The 22,992-nt window shown below is 41.3% G+C and overlaps 1 protein-coding gene and 1 non-coding gene across 2 annotated transcripts; both read right to left on the bottom strand.

Annotated features, from left to right (window-relative positions):
- Positions 1-1,723: 1,723 nt before the first annotated feature.
- On the bottom strand, positions 1,724-2,923 carry LOC131255301 (disease resistance protein RPM1-like). Its single transcript, XM_058255999.1, has one exon. It carries the CDS (start codon positions 2,852-2,854, stop codon positions 1,724-1,726), a length of 1,131 nt encoding a protein of 376 aa, XP_058111982.1. The 5' UTR covers positions 2,855-2,923.
- A 3,600-nt stretch (positions 2,924-6,523) lies between these two features.
- On the bottom strand, positions 6,524-6,630 carry LOC131257053 (small nucleolar RNA R71). Its single transcript, XR_009177075.1, has one exon. It is a non-coding gene; the product is annotated as a small nucleolar RNA R71 (small nucleolar RNA).
- Between the last annotated feature and the right edge of the window lie 16,362 nt (positions 6,631-22,992).

Raw genomic sequence — 22,992 nt, 5'->3', positions numbered from 1 at the left:
TCTGCAGTACACGAGCCCACTGGATGAACATGTACTCAATGTACAGTGGGAGACTATAACTTTGGGTAGTTTGATGAACTACTAAACTTGCATCCTCTTAATTGTCAGTTTATCACTGCAAATTTCAACATCAAAAGCATTCCAATTCAGTCTTTCTTCATTTGAATCTCTTACCTGCAGAAAATGAGAGATGGGTCTTGATTACATTTGCATTTCATGGGCTTTTTAGGAGTGAAGGCATTCTACATGGCAGATTTCTTTGTAGCAGATGTTGGTGACTGAATTTTGTTCTTCTTTTAACTATCATCTCTTTACAAAATATAGATTCTTACTGGTTGCTTGAAATGCTTTTCAGTCGTGGGTTCCACTTGAGTATCATGCTATTGACAGCTTACCATGTTATGTTGAATGAGCATAGCTTACCATGTTCTAGCTCTTTGCTTTTGGATAATGTTTGTGTATAAACCTTTTCGAAGGGCTTTGTGTCCAGAAATGTGATGCCCTGGTACTGACTAGCTCCTGTATGAAAAATGCTGCAAAATATGGGAAATTTTCATTGTAATGATGATGATTATGACGATTTATTTGCTATTGCACCTGGTTATGGCACCTGGTCTATACCATGAGATCAAAGAAGTTTGTGGGCTGCAAAAGATCACAAGAGGAACATCTGTCACAATTGCATTGGACTGCAATAGAGATTCTTCCATTTCCAATATCGAAATTTATCTTGAACAGAGTAATTCAGGTCTGTTTGGTTCTGCTTTAGCTTTTGGAAGCAATCCAACATATCCCTTTCACTGCTATTAAAACTGTTAGTATTGAAATAACTACTATGCTTTTCCCCTTTTCCACATTACTTCAGGTCTTGACCTTTTATATGCTTTATGTGTGAGGGAAATTATAGGGATCAAATTTTTGACTGATTGAAGTACGGGGGAAATTTTTCATGACTAACAATGTTAAATTGTATTGATCGATTTTTTCAAGTTCATGATCTGACTCACCAACTTACATTCAATTTTTCCAGCTGCCACCCCATATTGAATTACTAGTTGTAGTGGTCACACAAATCAATGAACCCGATAGCATATATGGGATCATCCAATCACGCAAGGTGAATTGTTTTATCAATAGTTGCATGAATTTTGTTTTGGTTTTGTACTGCCACCCACATTATTTCTTCAAAATGTTAGCAAGTATGAACAGCTAGGAGGCAGGAGCAGGAGCACAAATCAAAAACACAATTCAAAGTGACAGTGGCACCTGGGTAGCAAATTTTGTAGCCGAGGTTGTGCAATTCTTGTGCTGTTGTATGCATTCAGATGTGTGGGCGTTGTCCTTTCATTATTCTTTTTTTTTTTAAGAAACTTTTTTGATAAGAAAGATTTTCTATTTTGCTATGGATTGTCAGTGTACATGATCCCTATAGCTACGAAGCTAATCCGCAGTAGAATTTTAAAGAGATATGGCACCATTGGCTACGGTCGAACTATGGTCACTCATATTTAGCTACGGATTTTACCTGTAGCTTTTGATCAATTTTCTGCTAGTCTAACAAAAATGGCGATTTAGCGGCGTCCAGCACAATTGTCAGTAAAGGTCCTGACCGCCGGTAAAGCCTTTACCGACTGAGGCTTTACCGGCTGTTAGCTAACCGCGGGCAGAGGATTTACCGGCGGTTTTTTTGGTCTTTACCGGCGGTTTTGACCGCCGCTAAAGACTAGTTTTCTTGTAGTGCAAGCGGTAATCCTCCGCATTTATCTACAAAGCTTTCTGAAAGCTTCTCCAATCCAGGAGGGCATCTATTCTCATTGTGCGAGTGGAATGCCTTCTTGCAAAAGAGGGACCAAGCCTCTGTTGGATGCAGAGGTTGGAGATTGTAGATGAGATCAGAGGGTCCGATGCAAGAAGATGATGCGACATCACCTTTGCGTGTAGTGATCATTACCCTGCTACCATTTTCGTTATTGGGCAATGCATTGCCTATGAAATTCCATACGTCTGCCTCCCACACATCATCAAGAACAAGTACATACCTTTTGTTCTGCAAGTAGCTCCGTAGCACTTGTATGAGCTCGACCTGTGTCATCACGTCTAAACCTTGGGGAGATGGATCTTTCTTCTCCTTAAAGAATTGCTTTACCATGGTTCGAAGCAGTTCCTCCGCTTTGAACGATTGTGAGACAGTGATCCAAGCGTATGTCTCAAAACATTTCTTCACCTGTTGGTTATCATAGACTTTCTTCACCAGAGTGGTCTTGCCAAGGCCACCCATCCCGACCACTGAAATCGTCGAAAGTCTTGAATCTTCATCGACCAACCATTCAATCAATTGACTCCTTGGCACATCGATGCCCACAAGATCAGCTTCCTCAATGAAAAGAGCTTTCAGTCGCGGATCATACCATTGATCACTCATTTTTTTGGAGCTTGAAGTTTGCGCTATACTATACAGAGAGTAAGCATCTTTTCTTTCTTTAATCTTACTGACTCGGGTTTTGATATCTCGTATCGATGATGCAGTCTTATGGCGCACCATAAACTGCTTGATGAGTATATGAAGAAAATTGATGCATCCCCAAGCACCCTGCTGCTGTTGTGCTTGGCTGAGCATGAACTCATCGAGAACATCCTCAACGTCATAAGCCACTTCTCTTATTTGTTTCACCCATGTCTTGAGGCCTTCATCGGTATCTTGTCTTGCATCGGCATCCCTTAAGACGGATCTGATGCTTTCAAACTCATTTATGAGTTCACGGACTTCTCCGCGGACCCCCTTCAACGACTGCACTTCATTCACTAGCAAAGGCCCAAAGTATTGTATTAAGAAGTTCACAGCACTCTCTGCCATTTCTTTTTCTTCTCTCTGTTACCTGACGTTTCCTTAGCTTTCAAAGTCCATAACACCTATTTGACAAGGAAAATGAAACTATCTTCAATTATTTAACAGAATGGCATCCTCCTCTCAATCTCTTCTTTTTCTTTTATTGATATTTAACACTGGCTCATGAAGAGTATAGAAAACCTAATGGATGGTCACAATTGATGAATATCTGACCAAACTATCATCCTGCTTTTCACTATACATTGCCATACGTTGAAATTGTCATATGAATCGAGATTCTCTGCTTGCCACAAACAGGATATCTGATTGAGCCACATCATCGCACACATTTTTTAAAATGTTAATCCGTATTTCACATCATCACAAAATGCATTTAATGCGGCAGTGCTGATAATGTCAATGATGACGTGGACCAATCAGAATGCAGGAAGACAGAAATTTATGGTCCATGACAAGCACATAACCTGATTGTTATCAAATAGGTGTTAAATAATCAATGTGCTCAAAGTGTTGAGGGTCGAATATTGCATATCAGACCCCAATTATTGCCAGGATTTACAAACATAGTACTGTTTAACGGCCTGATTTAATCATGTTTGTGATGCAGGGCGTATTCACGAGCCTGGACTGGGAAAGGGTACTAAAAGCATGGATTTAACAGTCTGAAGTCACCAAGGAAAGCGACGGACCCTAGGAGACTAAGATCGACAGATTTGCACGCCAGGGATCCAAGAAAATCGAGAAATTGAAGCTCAAGTGGCCTGAAAAGTGTCCAGAATGCAAGATCATTGGGTTCCCACCATCTAATTAGTTCGAAACTCCATACATGGCCTGAGGACCATAAATGAACCGTACACATAAAATTTCATCCATTGGATCGCTGTGGAAGTGGCCCAACAGACAGATCAGCCCACAATTTACTGATCTAGGGCCCACCTGATCTCTGGATACACCTCATCTTCGGTCTCAACGCCTTAAATCATGTGAAGAACCAGGTGGTCGGAGCGGATATTTCATATACCTCAAGGTGGGACCCACATTAAGTGGTGTGTGTGCACAACTTACATATGGTGGATGGGCACCAAATCAGAGGAATAGAAGGATTTGAATCCTTCTCTCTCTCGCGCTGTGGACGCTCGTAATAGAGCTTGCGGCTCTTTCTTGTGGGCCACCACCATGATTCGACGGACCAATCTGGACCGTCCATAAGACTTGCACGGCCCCTCTCACTCAGGCCTAGGTGGATTTATTTCAAGAAACACCGGAGATCAGTTTTCGATCGTTAAAATGGACGACGGACGGTGGAACAAAGATCACAGGGGTCACATCGAAACAGACTCAAAATCAGCCATTCCAGACCGAAATTGCGAGGGGAATGAAATGAACGGAGTGGATTTCTCGTAGAAACCAGATAATGGGCCCCACCGAGAGTCCAACGCCGGTTTTCTCGGTCTCTATTTACGCAGTCCGCGCACGCACCGGCCAATCCGGGCCATTCTGCGGTCATAGAAATGGACGGTCCGTCCATCTGGACCATCCCAAATGTTCTTAACGTGGGACCGTCCATACCCAAGGCAACTGAACGCCTCAGATCTCGTATGTGCGGCTGTAATGTTCAGTCCCAAACGCAAGTCGGTGCTGCGATTCCATTGTTGTGCACGCTGCTGTGCAAGAATCCCACCAACAGCAGCAACATGAAGATCCGTCCAGCCGACTTCTCAAGGGCTGGGATAGCTATATGAAAGAGGGAGAGAACGGGAAGAGTGGATCGAAAAAGCTTGGACCGGGTGGCTGGACGTGAGCAGGCAGAGGAAGTGGAAATCTGGTTTCTTGTTCTTTTCTTTTCTTTTTTTCTTTTTTTTTTTGCGTTGTTTAATAAGTTTAGCCCATTCATGTGTGGCTAAACCCCTTAACTAGGGCTAAGGGGTGAAGCATATAGCGTGATGGGAGTACTCCTATGGCTTTGATTCATGTTAAACTGATTTTGATGATAGTTGATCTCATGGAATACTTTCAAGTTTTTTTTAATGATTTATTGTGACTTAAATTACAATATATTTGCGATGGCTTTGAGTATGTCCATTGTGACTATGCGGTTAGGAAACCCTGTTGTTCACCATTGCCCCTTGGACATGGTTGGATGACGGAACTCTTCCTGACATTCGTACAGATTGATTGTGAATTGGTTTGATTTTGTTGTTTGCTTTGTCTCATGGGCATGGTTTTGTGATGGAATCCACTCTAATTTACACCTGTCTGATCTCATGAAAACTATATCAAAGGAAGTTCAGTTTAAATTCCATAATTCTTGATGCAGGCATAAGATCTCCCTGATCTCTACAAGTAGATCCTCTGAATCCCTAGTTTCCCTTCCCTGAATTGTTTAAAGTTTTAAATAATTATTTCATCATTATTCCTCAAAATTCATTTGATTTAGATTTCATTTCATTCTAGTTCTAGTCCTATTTAGTTTCAGATTACGTACAGGTATCAGTCCCTTGGGATTCGACCTCGGTCTCACCAAGTTTATTACTACATCACAACCCTATACTTGGGGAGTGAAAAAGTTTTTGGCGCCGTTGTTGGGGACTGACGGCTACGATTTTCTGAAATTAATTAGTTTTAGAATTAGGTTAGGATTAGGATTTTACTAACTTAGGTTAAAGTTTTTTTTTATTTTTTAGGAACTAACCTGTTTTCTTGATTTTGTAGGACCCTGACATGGGTTCCTAAATTGGTAATGCCTTCCTAATTTTCTACTCATAGAATTTTTGTTTAGAAACTAACTTTCCTATTGTGTAGGCCTTTGAGATAGAAATTTCTAAATTCGATAAGTTCTTTCTCTCCACTTTCTATTTTTCATATCTCTTTTTAATTTACTTTTTAGTGTAGGACTTTCTTCTTTTAGAAACTAGTTTACTTCTATCTTCCTTTTTAAGGATTTTCTAATTCTAGACATTCTCTTTAGAACTGACTTGTTTGTTTTCTTTTGCAGGTCCTTAACTTAGGGGCTTCAATTTGGTAATTTCTTTCCAACTCTTCCTCTCCTTCTTTTAGATTTTCTTTTTCTTTCTTAGGATTAGGTTTTGAATTTGATTTAGGGCTGCGAGTATTTTCATGCCCAAGTGGGCCCGTGACAACACTCGACGTCTCTTGACTGAAGGAGGATTGGTTGAGGGGTTGACTATCCATCGCATGACTAGACACCACTCGAATTCTCCTGAGTTAATTAAAGTTATGGCTGAAGACCAACCTCCTCTACTTCCACCCAGGGTGGAGGATACCCAAGATGAGAACGAGGTGCATCAGGCACCCCCGCCTCGTACTTTACGAGATTATCTACAACCGGCGAGAGTGAGTACGCCCTTATGCATGATTTTCCCTGAAAACACAGGACAAATGGACATCAAGCCAAGAGTTATTCAACTCCTTCCCAAATTCCATGGACTTGAATCAGAGAGTCCAAATTTACATTTGAAAGAGTTCGATGAGATTATAGCTACATTATGTTTTCCTAATGTATCTGAGGATACAATTAGGCTGAAACTCTTTCCTTTTTCCTTAAAAGAGAAAGCTAAGACGTGGTTACATTCACTGCGTCCTAGATCCATTGGCACATGCAACGACATGCAGAGGGAATTCATAAAAAAATTCTTCCCACATCATAAAACGATTACCCTCAGAAAAGCAATCATGAACTTTGCCCAAAAGGAAGATGAAACATTCTTCCAATGTTGGGAAAGGTTCAAAGATTTGGTCAGTTCATGCCCATAACATGGATTTGAAACGTGGCGCATTACAAATTTTTTCTATGATGGACTGACATCTTCCATGCGCCAAATAGTCGAGACAATTAATGTGTAATGGAGAGTTCATTAATAAAGATGTTGACGAGGTATGGGATTACCTCGATAGTCTTGCTGAAAAAACACAATCATGGGACTATTACCCAAAGTCGAACACCACGTCTAGGCCGACTCAATTAAAGGAGAAAGGTGGATTATATCTCTTGAAAGAAGAGGATGATCTTAAGTGTAAAGTGACTGCGCTCATAAGGAAAGTTGAGGCCATAGAAGGAAAGAAGGATAAGGTTAATGAAATTGTTTGCGGCATCTATGATTGCAACATTCGTACAACTGAAAATTGTCCTACAATACCCGCCTTTCGAGGAGTGTTGAATAAACAAGCTAATGCCGTAAACAACTATCAAAGACCTTTTACTAGACCTAACTCCAATACATACAATCCTGGTTGAAAAAATCATCCAAACTTTAGTTGGAGGAATGGACAAACGGCTACCCCTCAAGGTTTCTTCAATCAAAATCCAAATCAAGTGAAACCTCAAGAAGAACCGGTTCAAAATTCCATACAAGAGCTGGCTCAGGCAATGCGGGGAATTACAGATTTTATGCAAAAGATAGATTCTCGTATGACGGTTATAGAAAATGGGATGCTTCCTGTACAACCTCTCCCCAATCCTAAACCGCAGTACGAGATCAATGATCCCAGCTCTTCAAATCAGATGGGGCATGCTAAATCCATCACCACTCTTAGGAGTGGAAAGATCATTGATAAAACTCTTCCGGTTAGGCCTGAAAAGCCTCAAGAACCAGAAGAGGACAACAATGATGGATCTAGTGATGCCTCACAAAAATTAGAACCGGAACTTCTAGAGAAGCCAGTTGCTCCGTTCCCCCAACGGTTGGTTTCACCAAAACCTCTCTCTAACTCTCAGGATATCCTAGAGGTATTGAAACAAGTGAAAGTCAACATTCCTCTACTTGATGTCGTAAAACAGATTCCTTCATATGCCAAATTTCTGAAAGACTTATGCACGACCAAAAGACGGCAAAGTATTCAAAAGAAAATTTTCTTGACTGAGAAAGTGAGTGCTATTCTAAAGCAAGACGTGCCATAGAAATTCAAAGATCCCGGTAGCCCAACCATATCATGTGTAATCGGGAACCATCGAATTGATCACGCACTTCTTGACTTAGGAGTGAGCGTCAATCTGATTCCTTACTCGGTATACAAACAGTTAGGTTTGGGTGAATTAAAACCCACCCTAACCACACTACAACTTGCTGATCGCTCTGTTCGTGTACCAAGAGGGATAATCGAGGATGTGTTGGTCCAAGTTGATAGATTTTACTACCCTGTAGATTTTATCATCCTGGACACCGAACCCATCAATAACATAACCACTCAGATCCCCGTCATTCTTGGCCGCCCATTCCTTGCCACTTCAAATGCAATTATCAATTGTAGGAATGGTGTCATGACTATGTCTTTTGGGAATATGACATTGGAGTCAAACATCTTTTTCAATAATGGCAGAAACTTAGAGTAGGATGACGATTTCCACGACATTAACATCATTGACTCTTTCGTGGAAGATACGACACCTCTAACCTTATCCTCCGACCATCTAGAGACGTGCCTGGCCTACTCCCATGATTTTGATGATGACATGATTAGGGAGACGTGCGCCTTGCTTGATACTGCACCGGTACTTGAAGTTAACCAGTGGAGGCCACAATTTGAAGAATTGCCATAAACCGATGTAGTGCCTCTACCGTCTAACCTCAAGCCGCCGAAGCTTGACCTAAAACCTTTGCCCTCTGATTTGAAATATGCCTATTTAGGTCAAGATGAGACATACACGGTAGTGATCTCTGCCCACCTAGAGAAAGAACAGGAGAGTATGCTCATATCTACTCTCATTAAGCATAAAGGAGCCCTGGGATGGACGATAGCGGACCTCAAGGGAATCGATCCCTCGATTTGTACTCACCGCATATATCTTGAGGGTAATGCAAAAATCGCTCTGCAACCACAACGTAGACTAAATCCAAACATGAAGGAAGTGGTTAAAGCCGAGGTTCTTAAACTATTGGACGTGGGTATTATATACCCTATATCTGATAGTCAATGGGTGAGTCCAACTCAAGTGGTCCCTAAGAAGTCTGGAATCACCATCGTAGCCAATGTTAATAATGAACTCGTGCCAACTAGAGTCACTACTGGTTGGAGAATGTGCATTGACTACAGGAAGTTGAATACCGTCACGAGGAAAGACCACTTTCCTTTACCATTCATTGATCAGATCCTGGAAAGGTTAGCTGGTCATTCCTATTACAGTTTCCTTGACGGGTATTCGGGCTACAACCAGATAGAGATAGCCCCTGAAGACTAGGAAAAAATCACATTTACATGTCCCTACGGCACCTTTGCCTACCGAAGGATGCCATTCGGACTATGTAATGCCCCTGCCACCTTTCAGCGATGTATGCTTAGTATCTTTTCTGATATGGTGGGGCAATATCTAGAGGTCTTCATGGACGACTTCTCTGTTTACGGTCCATCTTTCAGCAAATGCTTGGAAAGTCTTAAATGTGTGCTAAAAAGATGTGAAGAAAAGAACTTGGTACTTAATTGGAAAAAATGCCATTTTATGGTTCGGAAGGGAATTGTCCTTGGGCATATCATCTCGTCCAAGGGAATCGAGGTAGATAAGGTAAAAATCGATTTTATGTCTAACCTACCTCCACCCAAGAACATCAGAGACGTGCGATCCTTCTTAGGACACGCAAGATTTTACAGGCGATTCATAAAGGACTTTAGTCTTCTCTCTCATCCTTTATGTAATCTTCTTCAAAAGGGTGCTCCGTACGAGTGGACTGAGCAATGCCAGGAAGCTTTCACCAAGCTTAAGGGCACGTTAACCACTGCACCTATCATGCAGCCACCCGACTGGAGCCTTCCTTTTGAGCTTATGTGCGACGCTTCTGATTATGCTCTTGGAGCGGTTCTAGGCCAGAGAAAAGATAAGAGACCGTACGTCATCCATTACGCGAGTAGGACTTTAAATCCGGCCCAAGTGAACTACTCAACTACGGAAAAAGAACTCTTAGCCGTAGTGTTCGCCTTGGACAAATTTAGGTCCTACCTGATCGGATCCAAGATCATTATCTATACAGATCATGCGGCACTGAAGTATATTCTTTCTAAGAATGATTCTAAGCCTCGCCTGATACGATGGATCCTTCAACTCTAAGAATTTGATTTGGAAATTAAAGATAAAAAGGAAGTAGAAAACGTTGTGGCCGATCACCTTTCTCGCCTTCATACCTCTGATTCCCTTAAGACGACTTATATCAACGACATGTTCCTTGATGAACAACTGTTCAGAGTCTCTCATTCACCTTGGTTTGCTGATATTGCTAATTATCTTGCGACAGGAGCCATACCGACACAGTGGACTGCGCAAGATAAAAAGAAATTTTTCATCGAGGTGCGTAACTTTTTCTGGTATGATCCTTATTTATTTAAATATTGCCCAGACCAAATCCTAAGGAGATGTGTACCAGACGATGAGCATCAGGGCGTCATCTCCTTCTGTCACTCACAGGCCTGTGGTGGTCACTTTTCTGCTAAAAAGACCACGGCCAAGATTCTACAGTGTGACTTTTACTGGCCCACTATGTTTAGAGACACTCATGAGTTTTGCAAAGCTTGTGAGCGTTGTCAGAAATTGGGAGCATTGTCCCGTCGAAATATGATGTCTTTGAATCTCATCCTTATCATTGAAGCATTTGATTGCTGGGGCATCGATTTCATGGGACCATTCTCCCAATCATTTGGAAATCTATATATTTTGCTCGCCATGGATTATGTCACTAAATGGGTCGAAGCGATTCCGTGTTGAACTAATGACCATCGCACGGTCATTAAATTCCTAAAAGAAAACATTCTTTCTCGATTCGGAACGCCTCGAGCCATCATTAGTGATGGAGGCTCACACTTTTGCAATAAACCATTTGAGAGCTTAATGAAGAAATACAGTATCTCTCATAAGGTGAGCACCCCGTACCATCCACAGACAAGTGGGCAAGTTGAGATTTCTAATAGGGAAATTAAACACATTTTGGAGAAAACGGTTAACCCTGATCGTAAGGATTGGTCAATCCGATTGACCGATGCCTTATGGGCATACCGTACTGCCTTTAAAACCCCTATTGGAATGTCTCCCTTTAGACTTATCTATGGGAAAGCTTGTCACTTGCCTGTGGAACTGGAACATAAAGCGTACTGGGTGATCAAAAATCTTAATTTTAATCTGGACAACGCTGGCTCGCTACGCAAACTTCAATTGAATGAACTTGAGAAAATCCGGAATGATGCGTACGATAATTCGAGAATTTACAAGGACAAGATGAAAGCATTTCATGACCAACACATTTTGCGAAAATCATTCACGCCTGGTCAGAAGGTCCTTTTGTACAATTCTCGATTACATCTCTTTCCGGGTAAGCTTCGATCTCGTTGGACTGGCCCTTATATTGTTGTTACTGTTTTTTCTCATGGGGCCGTTGAGATAAGAGATCCCAACAATAACAATGAGTTTAAAGTCAATGGACATCGATTGAAACCATTTGTCGAGAAATTTGATTCAGAAGATATGTCCATGCCCCTGATTGCTCATGTTTACCAGGATTGACCTCCTAGTCTGATTGAGGTATAGGTAGGTTTATCACTTTCATAGGATTAGGGTAGTTGCTTTATTTGTCTGGCTGAAGACGGTAAACTTAGCGGTCCTGGGAGGCAACCCAGCTCTTCATTTCATTTCGTTAGTTAGTTCAATGTTTGTGGGTAACATTACTGCAAACCCTCACGAGACTACAACTCGTCCACTTGGGGCAACCTAGGGGTTTAAAGGCTTGTTGCATATACTAAATGCAATCGAGAGTACCTGCGAAAGTGGTGTAGGTAGGATTTCATTTTTATTATTTTTATTTTATTTTATTTTTGTTCGTTTCTCTCTTGTGCTGACCCGCTCTTACGTAGATATCTTTGGAAAGCCTCTTGATTCTTTCGTCTAAGTACTATCTTTCCATCACTCCTCCTATATTTCCGTTGTCCCATGTGCATTGCATGTTTATTTCTTTTACATTGAGGACAATGTAGATTTTTGGCTGGGGGTGGGAGATTAGGTGACCTAATCAGCATTTTCTTGGTCTTGAGCAAAAATTGTGTAAATTTTTAATTTTTCTGGACTCTCTTGTGAATTCAAGGGGACTTTGACAGCCATCTAGGGCACTTGGAATTTCAAGATACATGATGTTGGAAATTTAAGACGCCTGGATTCAGTATCTTTTGGATTGCATAATTAAGTTTGAATTGTTAATCCAGAATTAGAAGTTGTACACATTGATTGAGTTATGATTACATGTCACATCTCGCTTTCACATTAAGGTTTCAGTTTGATATTGAAGGATTTTCTTGGTACTCACTAAGCATGAAAGGAACCGGCCTGAGAAAATTGAAAGGATTGGGTAAATAATCTTCACCATAGGTTTGCTCCCTATAGGTGAAGGTTTAATTTCCCAAAGTGGCCGGCGGAAAGGGGTGGGCAATGTTCTTCATCATAGGTTTGCTCCCTATAGGTGAAGATTTGATTCCTCCCCTTGGCGGCATGTAATGGAATATATATATATATATATATATATATATATATATATATAGATATATATATATATATATATATATATATATATCAAAGGTCGATTAATGAAAAGATGATCCGTGAGGAAAGTTTAAGTTATTATGAATTATTTTAGTGTTTACCGATAATATCATGAAATTAAGGAGTGAACCTTAATGATAAGCCGAGATTACACGATACACCTATGGAACTCAATATTTAGAATCGTTCTAATTAATGGATTAATATTTGAGCTTGATTATGAAGTTTACCGGGAGCTTGATTTCAGGAGAAAGTAATGCCAACATTCATGAATCTTAGAATTCGAGTATCTGAATTGTTTTTCATAAATCTCTTGAGTTTGTAGAAATTGTCCTGTAATTCTCAATTTATTCTTCGCATACCTTGCTCGGGACTAGCAAGATGCTGGTTGGGGATTGTGTTGAGGGTCGAATATTGCATATCAGACCCTAGTTATTGCCAGGATTTACAAACATAGTACTGTTTAACGGCCTGATTTAATCATGTTTGTGATGCAGGGCGTATTCACGAGCCTGGACTAGGAAAGGGTATTAAAAGCATGGATTTAACAGTCCGAAGTCACCAAGGCAAGCGACGGACCCTAGGAGACTAAGATCGACAGATTTGTACGCCAGGGATCCAAGAAAATTGAGAAATTGAAGCTCAAGTGGCCTGAAAAGTGTCCAGCATGCAAGATCATAGGGTTCTCACCATCTGATCAGTTCAAAACTCCATACGTGGCCTGAGGACCATAAATGAACCGTACACGTAAAATTTCATCCATTGGATCGGTGTGGAAGTGGCCCAACAGACAGATCAGCCCACAATTTACTGATCTAGGGCCCACCTGATCTCTGGATACACCTCATCTTCGGTCTCAACGCCTTAAATCATGTGAAGAACCAGGTGGTCGGAGTAGATATTTCATATACCTCAAGGTGGGACCCACATTAAGTGGTGTGTGTGCACAGCTTACATACGGTGGATGGGCACCAAATCAGAGGAATAGAAGGATTTGAATCCTTCTCTCTCTCGTGCTGCGGACACTCGTAACAGAGCTTGCGGCTCTTTCTTGTGGGCCACCACCATGATTCGACGGACCAATCTGGACCGTCCGTAAGACTTGCACGGCCCCTCTCACTCAGGCCTAGGTGGATTTATTTCAAGAAACACCGGAGATCAGTTTTCGATCGTTAAAACGGACGACGGACGGTGGAAGAAAGATCAAAGGGGTCACATCGAAACAGACTCAAAATCAGCCATTCCAGACCAAAATTGCGAGGGGAATGAAATGAACGGAGTGGATTTCCCGTAGAAACTAGATAATGGGCCCCACCGAGAGTCCAGCGCCGGTTTTCTCGGTCTGTTTACACAGTCCGCGCACGCACCGACCAATCCGGGCCATTCTGCGGTCATAGAAATGGACGGTCCGTCCATCTGGACCATCCCAAATGTTCTTAACGTGGGACCGTCCATACCCAAGGCGACTGAATGCCTCAGATCTCGTATGTGCGGCTGTGATGTTCGGTCCCAAACGCAAGTCGGTGCTGCGATTCCATTATTGTGCACGCTGCTGTGCAAGAATCCCACCAACAGCAGCAACATGAAGATCGTCCAGCCGACTTCTCAAGGGCTGGGATAACTATAAGAAAGAGGGAGAGAACGGGAAGAGTGGATCGAAAAAGCTTGGACCGGGTGGTTGGACGTGAGCAAGCAGAGGAAGTGGAAATATGGTTTCTTGTTCTTTTCTTTTCTTTTTTTCTTTTTTTTTTTGCGTTGTTTAATAAGTTTAGCCCATTCATGTGTGGCTAAACCCCTTAGCTAGGTCTAAGGGGTGAAACTTATAGCGTGATGGGAGTACTCCTATGGCTTTGATTCATGTTAAACTGATTTTGATGATAGTTGATCTCATGGAATACTTTCAAGTTTTTTTTAATGATTTATTGTGACTTAAATTACAATATATTTGCGATGGCTTTGAGTATGTCCATTGTGACTATGCGGTTAGGAAACCCTGTTGTTCACCATTGCCCCTTAGACATGGTTAGATGACGGAACTCTTCCTGACATTCGTACAAATTGGTTGTGAATTGGTTTGATTTTGTTGTTTGCTTTGTCTCATGGGCATGGTTTTGTGATGGAATCCACTCTAATTTACACCTGTCTGATCTCATGAAAACTATATCAAAGGAAGTTCAGTTTAAATTCCATAATTCTTGATGCAGGCATAAGATCTCCCTGATCTCTACAAGTGGATCCTCTGAATCCCTAGTTTCCCTTCCCTAAATTCTTTAAAGTTTTAAATAATTATTTCATCATTATTCCTCAAAATTCATTCGATTTAGATTTCATCTCATTCTAGTTCTAGTCTTATTTAGTTTCAGATTACGTACAGGTATCAGTCCCTTGGGATTCGACCTCGGTCTCACCGAGTTTATTACTACATCACCACCCTATACTTGGGGAGTGAACACAAAGCATAGGGAATTCCTGTGTGGCTGCTTCTGATTGGTCCACGTCATTCTCAAGAAATTCGGTTGCTTGAGTAGATCGAAGGCTCAAGTGGGCCACAGTACAGTGAACAATGAGAATTAGATGCCTATTGTTGAAAACTTCTTGAGCAAAGCTTGGATCAAGCCGATATTTGTGTTTCACAGTCATTGTAGCCTTAAGAAGATTTTAGGGGGCAAATAAATCTCATGGATTTGACATTCTACCACTACAATGGTGTAACAAAAAGTATGAGCAATTCATTCCCAAAACTTCATAAGATAGTGGTGTAGCGGAAATGATGAATCTCACTATTGTAGATAGAATTAGGTGTATGTTTTCACATATCAAATTATCAAAATCATTTTGAAGAGAGGCTATGTGCACCGCTTGCTACTTAATTAATCTATCTCCTTCAGCTCCTCTAAATGGAGGTGCTGTAGAAAGCATATAGACCATAAAATATGTTTCCTATGAACACCTAAAGGTGTTTAGTTGCCAATCATTTGTGCATGTTCTCAAATATGAGTCATCCAAACTTGATGACAAAGCAAAGCAGTGTATCTTCTTGAGATATACATATGAAAATTTTGGCTAAAGGTTATGGGTTCCAATTGACAATAATGATTAGAAGCAGGGACATGGTTGTAATGTTCTGTAAAATTCTACATGGAAACCCTTAATATACACAAGTGGAGCTGTCAGATTGTTGTACTAGTCCAACTTAGTTCCCTAATTACAGTAGAAATGATGGATTTAAGGAAATTGGAGTCGAATGACCATTCCTGCACATCACAAATAGGTGGGCGCGTGATTTTAGACAATTCCACCGCTTGTTGACACCCACGAGAAGTCTCAAGAGTTAACATACCCCATAAATACCCAATTTAACCAAATTAGGACTACACTGCACGTCTTAGTCTATTGGTCTCAAAATTATAGAATAACGTCTGTCTTACTGGACTTGATATCCATCACGGATATAGAGCGAAGGTGACACCTCGGATCGCTCAACTTCAGCCCACAAGTCAGGCGCATAAGTTATACAAGCAACTTAGTTAATAGCCTAGACTTAAGTGAAATGATCACCTGACCCATTTTATCGAAGTTGTGACCTTCGGACCGTCAGATCACGGCCAAACTCAGAGTGCCAACTTAAGATATTCCCCTACGCATATCAGTGGCCCCGATCAACCAATGGTGACCGTCAAATTGAGTTTTAGACCTTATCCATTAATCAGCACATTCGATCGTCAGATGACTATATCCAAACATAGATCCCCTAATGGGGCACCCGTCCCCTGACATGTATTGACTCGTGCACTTTTCTATAGGCTCTCGTGGTCGTAAACCCACCCCGTAGGGTAAGTAAAATAAAGACTTAGCCTTTGGAGACATTTGTGCACATTCTAGCTCTATAAATACCTTTTTTATTCACACCCCCTCTCCCCATACTAATTTTCATACCCTAGCCTTGGGGAGGAGAGAGAGAGAGAGAGAGAGAGAGAGAGAGAGAGAGAGGGAAGTTGTGTGAGAGAGGGAGGCTGGTTGTGAAGGCTGGTTGTGAAGGTTGCCTCTTTCCCTTCCAATTGGCGATCTGGCCGCGACCAAATCCTTTGTCGGATCTCCATCTACAAGCATTGAAGGTAAACTTTGAACCTAGATCCCCAAATCATGACGTTAGGGTTGAGTTTCTCTAAACATTACAAGGGTTGTTCAAATCATTCAGGTTTTTGTGAATCTTTTCAAAACCCTAACCCTATGAACAAATCCGAGTCGTGCTAGCTAAATCAAGGTGTAGATTATTCTCCTACATTTCCGTCTATCAACCCTTGAGGGTGATAGATTATGATCCATTTTGATTTAGTAAAAATACTTAAGTCAAGTATTCCCTAAATGATATGCTAAAAAAATCCTTGTTTGTGTTGTTATTGGTAGCTCACATGTATGATGAAATGCATGCTAATTTTAATGCTTACTTTGTTGGTGGTTAATTAGGGTTTGTAAATGGCAATGGTAGATTTTAAAGTGTTATTTATGCCTTTACAACTTTGGGCATGTTTTTTCTTCTTCTTCTTCTTCTTCTTTTTTTGCGTATTGAATGTGGACACATGTAAATTCCGACCTACACTTGCCTTGAGATACATTTATTATTTGAGCTAAGTTTGAAACCTTATTGATGTCAAATAAATACTATATTACTGATTTCATTATATTCTATGAATTAAGCTATGATAGGAAGAGGTCAAGCCCTACCTAACCTTGAAAACAGGGGATGACCAACTAATCTGGCCACCCCAACTCATGTGGCTGACTAAGGAGGAACTTGGGCGATCAATAGTAGTTGGAACTACATGGCTTGCTTGCACCTAATGTCGGTCTATCTAGGGTTCCCCTTAGACAATCAGATTAGTCCCTTGCATGGCCTAGTTGCATGTAGGACAAACGTTTGAGACACATCGTGGAATATGTGATGCGGACATCAGTAGTGCACCCTTTAGAATGTATCAAAGGAGGAGGCGTCGCGACAGAGTATCAGAATGGAGGAGTTGATGTGGATAGATGTTGGGTCCATCAGACCCATTTTCTGACATGCTATAAGTACAGGAGCGGCATGACCGCACTCTGAATATATATCCATGGGTCGGATTTCACAGCCTACCACATAGGTGTTTTAGTTTTAGGCATTTTTTTCTTATTTTAGGAGCTTTATTACACTTTCTTTATTTTTATTATTCTTCTTGTTTTCAGGGGCTTTTGTGCACTTTCACTTTTTCCATAACTTAGATATATGTTGTAAGAAACCCTCTTTTGATTTTTATTGAATGAATAAAAATTCATCTCTTTTCTTCCACTTTATTCAAGAGATTAGGGTTTCAGGATTGTCCCTTAGGTGTTGAGGATTCTACCCCAATTTCAGGTTAATTTCATTCTTTCTAGATCTTCGAATTGCAAGAAAAAGTAAGAATCATCCTCCTTCTTTTCTTTTGATGACAAAAGGACCCGTACTTTCTTCATCTTAAACCCTTCATTCTTCACCCATTTCTTTCCTCTCTAGATACCTCATTTCTTGTTTGAACAAAAAAAGAGGGATGATTAATCAATAGAATCAGATCCAAACTTGACCGTGAACCGACTTATGCTAGATCCGGGATATCCTCATATCCCAAGGTCCTCCCTTTTTACTGTTTACACGATCTTATGCTAAGGGGCATAATCTTGAAGGAATGACCTCATCTTTGTTTTGAAATTTACTTAATTCTTTTGATTGGAAACGGTTAGTTAATTGGAGTATTTATTTGAACATTCTTTAACCTTATTATACATGCATCTAGGATTAGGTCATCACATGTCCCTACATCAAATTTGGTATCAAAGCTCAGTTTTAGCATAGGTCAGTTTAATTTCAATCCGTCTTTATGGTGAAAATTTTCTACGGAAACCCTTTACCCAAAATTTTTTTAAAATAAATAAATAAAAATAATAAAAATAAAAATTGTTTAGGTTTCAAGTGGTACGTACACAAGATAGTTGTCTATAATTCATATCGGTGAATCCTATAAACGATCGTGAAGATTTCAATGAGTATCGATCCTCAATGGGTTATTTCAATATCTTTAATCTCAAGATATTCAATCATTAATACTTAAAAAAAAATTTGAACAATAAGATTTTAAGCAGCAATTTATGCATGTTCAGCATCTTCTAGCTCGACTCGCGTGACCAGCTCTACGAAGGGGACATATTTTGTTGAGTTTAGTCAACCCTTTTTCTAAGTTTTGTTGAGTCCCCATATAGATATAGGCCATGGAGGGTAGTTGCATTGCATTGGTATCATCATTTTTTACCCTTTCTTGCACATAGATCTAGGACCATTCACTTGTCATTCCTGGTGTATGCCCACGCGCACTGGTCGTGAATTTGGTCTCCATTACACCATCGACTTCGATCAATTTGTCAAGGCTATGAAGGGACTAACTAAGAGACTCGATCAACTTTTCAAACTTGAGGGATGATATCGCGCAGCAGTTTTTGCATCAAAATGGTAGATTCACGCATCTAGAGGTAGGTATTCCAACCGCCACTATAGGTGGAGCCTAGGGGACCCCTGACATCGGGGTTGTTGATCAATCCCAAGTTTTGGGCCCTAATCCGCCTAGGGATGGTTTGGGCATAGGCTTAGCCTGGCAACAGATATGATGGGGTATATCTATTACCACCCACATACAATCGTGATCTTGTTATTCCCATACAATGGGAGGACCATGATGGGGTGCGTCGTCAACACCCCTAGAGATATCATGAGCACGAGGACCCTGTTTATAGGATTATGAAGGGCATCAAGGTTGACGCCTCCATTTTTTATGGAAAATTGGACCCCCAAAGTTTTTTCCGACTAGTTAGCAGACATGAACTACTTCTTTGAGTGGCTCAGTCTACCAGACCCATAACGAGTCGAATTCGCCATGATGAAATTGATGGGCCAAGCAAAACTATATTGGGAAAATGTGGAGCGTCGTCGTGAGTGATCTGGAGAGGGGTCAGTTCTCTTTTGGATTCAGATGAAAGAGTTGTTGCGAGAGAAGTATGTTCCCATTTCTTATAGATAGAGATTGTTGGATCAATGACACATTTTGCGCTAAAGATCCATGACGGTGACGGAATACATCACCAAGTTCGATGAATATATGATGAGATGCGATGTGGATGATGACCCTACTGTGGTTCTCTCCTGTTTCCATATGGGCCTCAGGCCTGAGCCTCAGCGGGAGCTCACGCTTCACATGATCACCAGTCTAGAACATGCTTACCAGGTGATGCAGGAACGGGAGTACTGTGTGCGCTAGTCCAATGTGAGGGGGATTGATTTTCGACCTACTATGCCTAGAGTAGCACAGCAGGGAGCGAGACCCCAAGTCGGAATTCAACCCAGAGCTCAACCTGGTACCTAGCCAGTCAACAGATATCAAAGTAATAATATGGCTGGACCAAGTATTACGCCTACGATGTCAGGGCAGTGCTACTGCTGTGGTGGTATGGGTCACATCGCTGCCAAGTGTTAAAATAAGGATGGGCACATTGCCTTTGTTTCTGAACACTCCACAGAAGAAGAAGTGGCAGATAAAGTTGATCGTGACCAGGGTGATGAGGAGATCATTATCCCCTCCCTTGACCCGGCTAGTGATGCTAAGGATGATACTGTGGAAACTATCCCACTTGCAGTGGTGAGGTGCACCTTGACCCAAACGAAGGAAAGTGAAGATTGGCGCAGAACCATCATTTTCCACACTTACGCCAAGTATGGAAAAAAGAGCTGCAAAGTGATCATAAACAGTGGGAGCTGTGAGAATGTAGTTTCCCCAGTTACTTTGAGTCGTCTAAGGTTGAAGTCAGTCCCTCACCCTAACCCATATAAAGTTTCTTGGGTGAATGTGACATCCCTCCCTGTAACCCAGCCATGCCTTGTTGCGATTGAGTTTAGACCATACAAGGACAAGTTATGGTGTAATGTGGTCACGATGGACGTTGGTCATATCATCTTGAGAATGCGATGGCTCTATAACAAAGATGTCACACTATTTGGGCGTATGAATAATTGTATATTTAAGCATGAAGGAAAAAAGCTTGTCTTGAGCCCGCTCCCTCCCAAATCGTCAACAGGAGTGAAAGATGTTGCGTCCTTAGGTGATCCTAAGAGTCAAAGGGCGCCTTAGTCAAAGTCTCTCCACATCATAAATGCTAAGGAATTTGAAAGAGAGACTAATATGGGGACTGGTGTATGACTTACTTGCTAAGGAGGGTACACCTGAAGTTGCTATAGGAATACCCCAGGAGTCTTGTCTGGTCCTAGAGGAGTTTCGAGATGTCTTCCCTAAGGACCTTCTAGATGAGCTTCCACCAATGTGAGACATTCAGCATGTGATAGATCTCATCCCAGGGGTGACCCTACCAAACCTTCCTCACTACAGAATAAACCCCACCGAGCATGCCGAGTTGAAAAGGCAGGTGGATGAATTGCTTAAAATGGGATTCATTTGTAAGAGTCTGAGCCCGTGCGCCATGCCCGCGCTTATTACGCCCAAGAAAGATGACATGTGGCGCATGTGTGTTAATAGTAGAGCCATAAACAAGACCACTGTCAAATATCAGTTTCCCATCCTGAGTTTTGATGACATGCTTAACATGATGGCCACCTCTACTATTTTTTCGAAAATTGACCTCAAGAGTGGTTATCACCAAATTCGTGTTCACCCGGAGATGAATGGAAAACTACCTTTAAGACAAAGGACGAGTTGTATGAGTAGCTAGTTATACCCTTCGAGTTAACCAATGCCCCAAGTACATTTATGAGGGTGATGACCCAGGTGTTGCGATCCTTTATGGGCAAGTTTTTAGTTGTGTACTTCGATGATATCCTCATTTATAGTACATCCCCTAGCCAGCACATCGAGGACTTGAGGCAGGTTTGTAACGCCTTGCGCATAGAAAAGCTCTGTGCGAACATCAAGAAGTTTTCCTTCTTGACCTCCCGTGTTATCTTCCTAGGGTTCGTTGTATCGTCAAAGGGTATGTCTGCAGACCCTGAGAAAGTCAAGGCCATTGTCAATTGGCCTGAGACGCGTACCATACATGACATGCGAAACTTTCATGGCCTAGCTACGTTCTATCAACGGTTCATCTGTGGATTTAGTTCGATTATGGATCCCATCATAGATTGCATACAAAAAGGGGAGTTTCAATGGACTAAAGCCACGGCACAAGATTTCTCAGAAATTAAAAAGAAGATAATGAAAGCGTTAGTCATACGTCTACCTGACTTTACCAAAGCCTTTAAAGTAGCGTGACACGTCAGGAATTGCCATAGGCAGAGTGCTAAGCCAAGAGGGACATCATGTGGCCTTTTTTTAGTGAGAAGTTGAACAAGGATAAACAACACTACTTATGACAAGGAGTTCTATGCGGTGGCGACATTATTTATTACCACAAGAATTCGTCCTGTGCTTTGATCATGAGGCCTTAAAATATTTGAGCTCTTAGAACAAGTTGAGCCCTAGGCATGTCAAGTGGACATGATTTCTTCAAGAGTACATGTTTGTGCATAAGCAAAAGGACGGAAAAGAGAATAAGGTTGTTGTCGCGCTTAGCCGTGGTATCATGACGCTGTTATCCATGAGTATTGAAGTTATAAGCTTTGAGAAACTGAAGGGTGAATACTCAAATTGTCTTGATTTGGGGATCATTTATGTGTCATTCTCTAGTGAGCTACGCGCCCTCAAGGAGTGCGGAGTTCGTCCTTACAGATAGATATCATTTTAGAAGGGACAAGCTCTGTATCTCACACACGTCCCTCCGCGATTTTCTAGTTTCAAATCTGCATGCTGGAGGGATGGCAGGTCACTTTGGTTTATATCTAATCATTTTTATTGGCCTAATCTCCAGCCAGATGTGGCTAAGATTGTAGGGAAGTGTCAGACATGTCAACTAGCAAAGCAGAGGAAGCAAAATACAGGTTTATATACTCATTTACCAGTTTCACATGCCTCGTGGCAAGATGTCACTATGGACTTCATGCTTGGGCTTCCCAAGACTATTCATAAGCACGACTACATACTCGTAGTTGTTGATTGATTTTCAAAGATAGCTCATTTCTTACCCTGTTATAAGACCTCAAATTCCTCACACGTTGCTAAGTTATTCTTTCAGGAGGTTATGCGACTCCACGGAGTATCTAGATCCATCGTATCTAATAGAGATACCAGGTTCACTAGTTATGTTTGGAAGACTCTGTGACATCTTTTGGGTACGAGGCTCCAGTTTCTTTTAGCATATCATCCCCAGGCAGATGGTCAAACAGAGGTAGTGAACCGTACCTTAGGGAATTTGTTAAGATGTCTGTTTGGAGACCATCACAGGACCTGGGACACTATTCTTCCCACAACAGAGTTCGCGTATAATTCTTCAATGAACATGTCCATAGGAATGAGTCCGTTTGAAATTATTTCAAGTCTTAGACCCCAAGCCCCCATAAATTTGATCCTCATGGCTACCTCACAACGTCCTTTAAAGTTAGGAGAGTCCTTTGCCTAGCATATACATGCATTGCATAGTAAGATCATGAAGAAGATTAATTCAAGTAATGAACATTATA

This window comes from Magnolia sinica, chromosome 9 (genome assembly GCF_029962835.1).
Source record: "Magnolia sinica isolate HGM2019 chromosome 9, MsV1, whole genome shotgun sequence".
NCBI classification, from domain to species: domain Eukaryota; kingdom Viridiplantae; phylum Streptophyta; class Magnoliopsida; order Magnoliales; family Magnoliaceae; genus Magnolia; species Magnolia sinica.
This window is presented reverse-complemented; position numbering and strand designations above follow the sequence as displayed.

Bases quoted from the DNA above. Each gene is read 5' to 3' on its own strand.
- LOC131255301 (XM_058255999.1), bottom strand. From the start codon at position 2,854: ATGGCAGAGAGTGCTGTGAACTTCTTAATACAATACTTTGGGCCTTTG.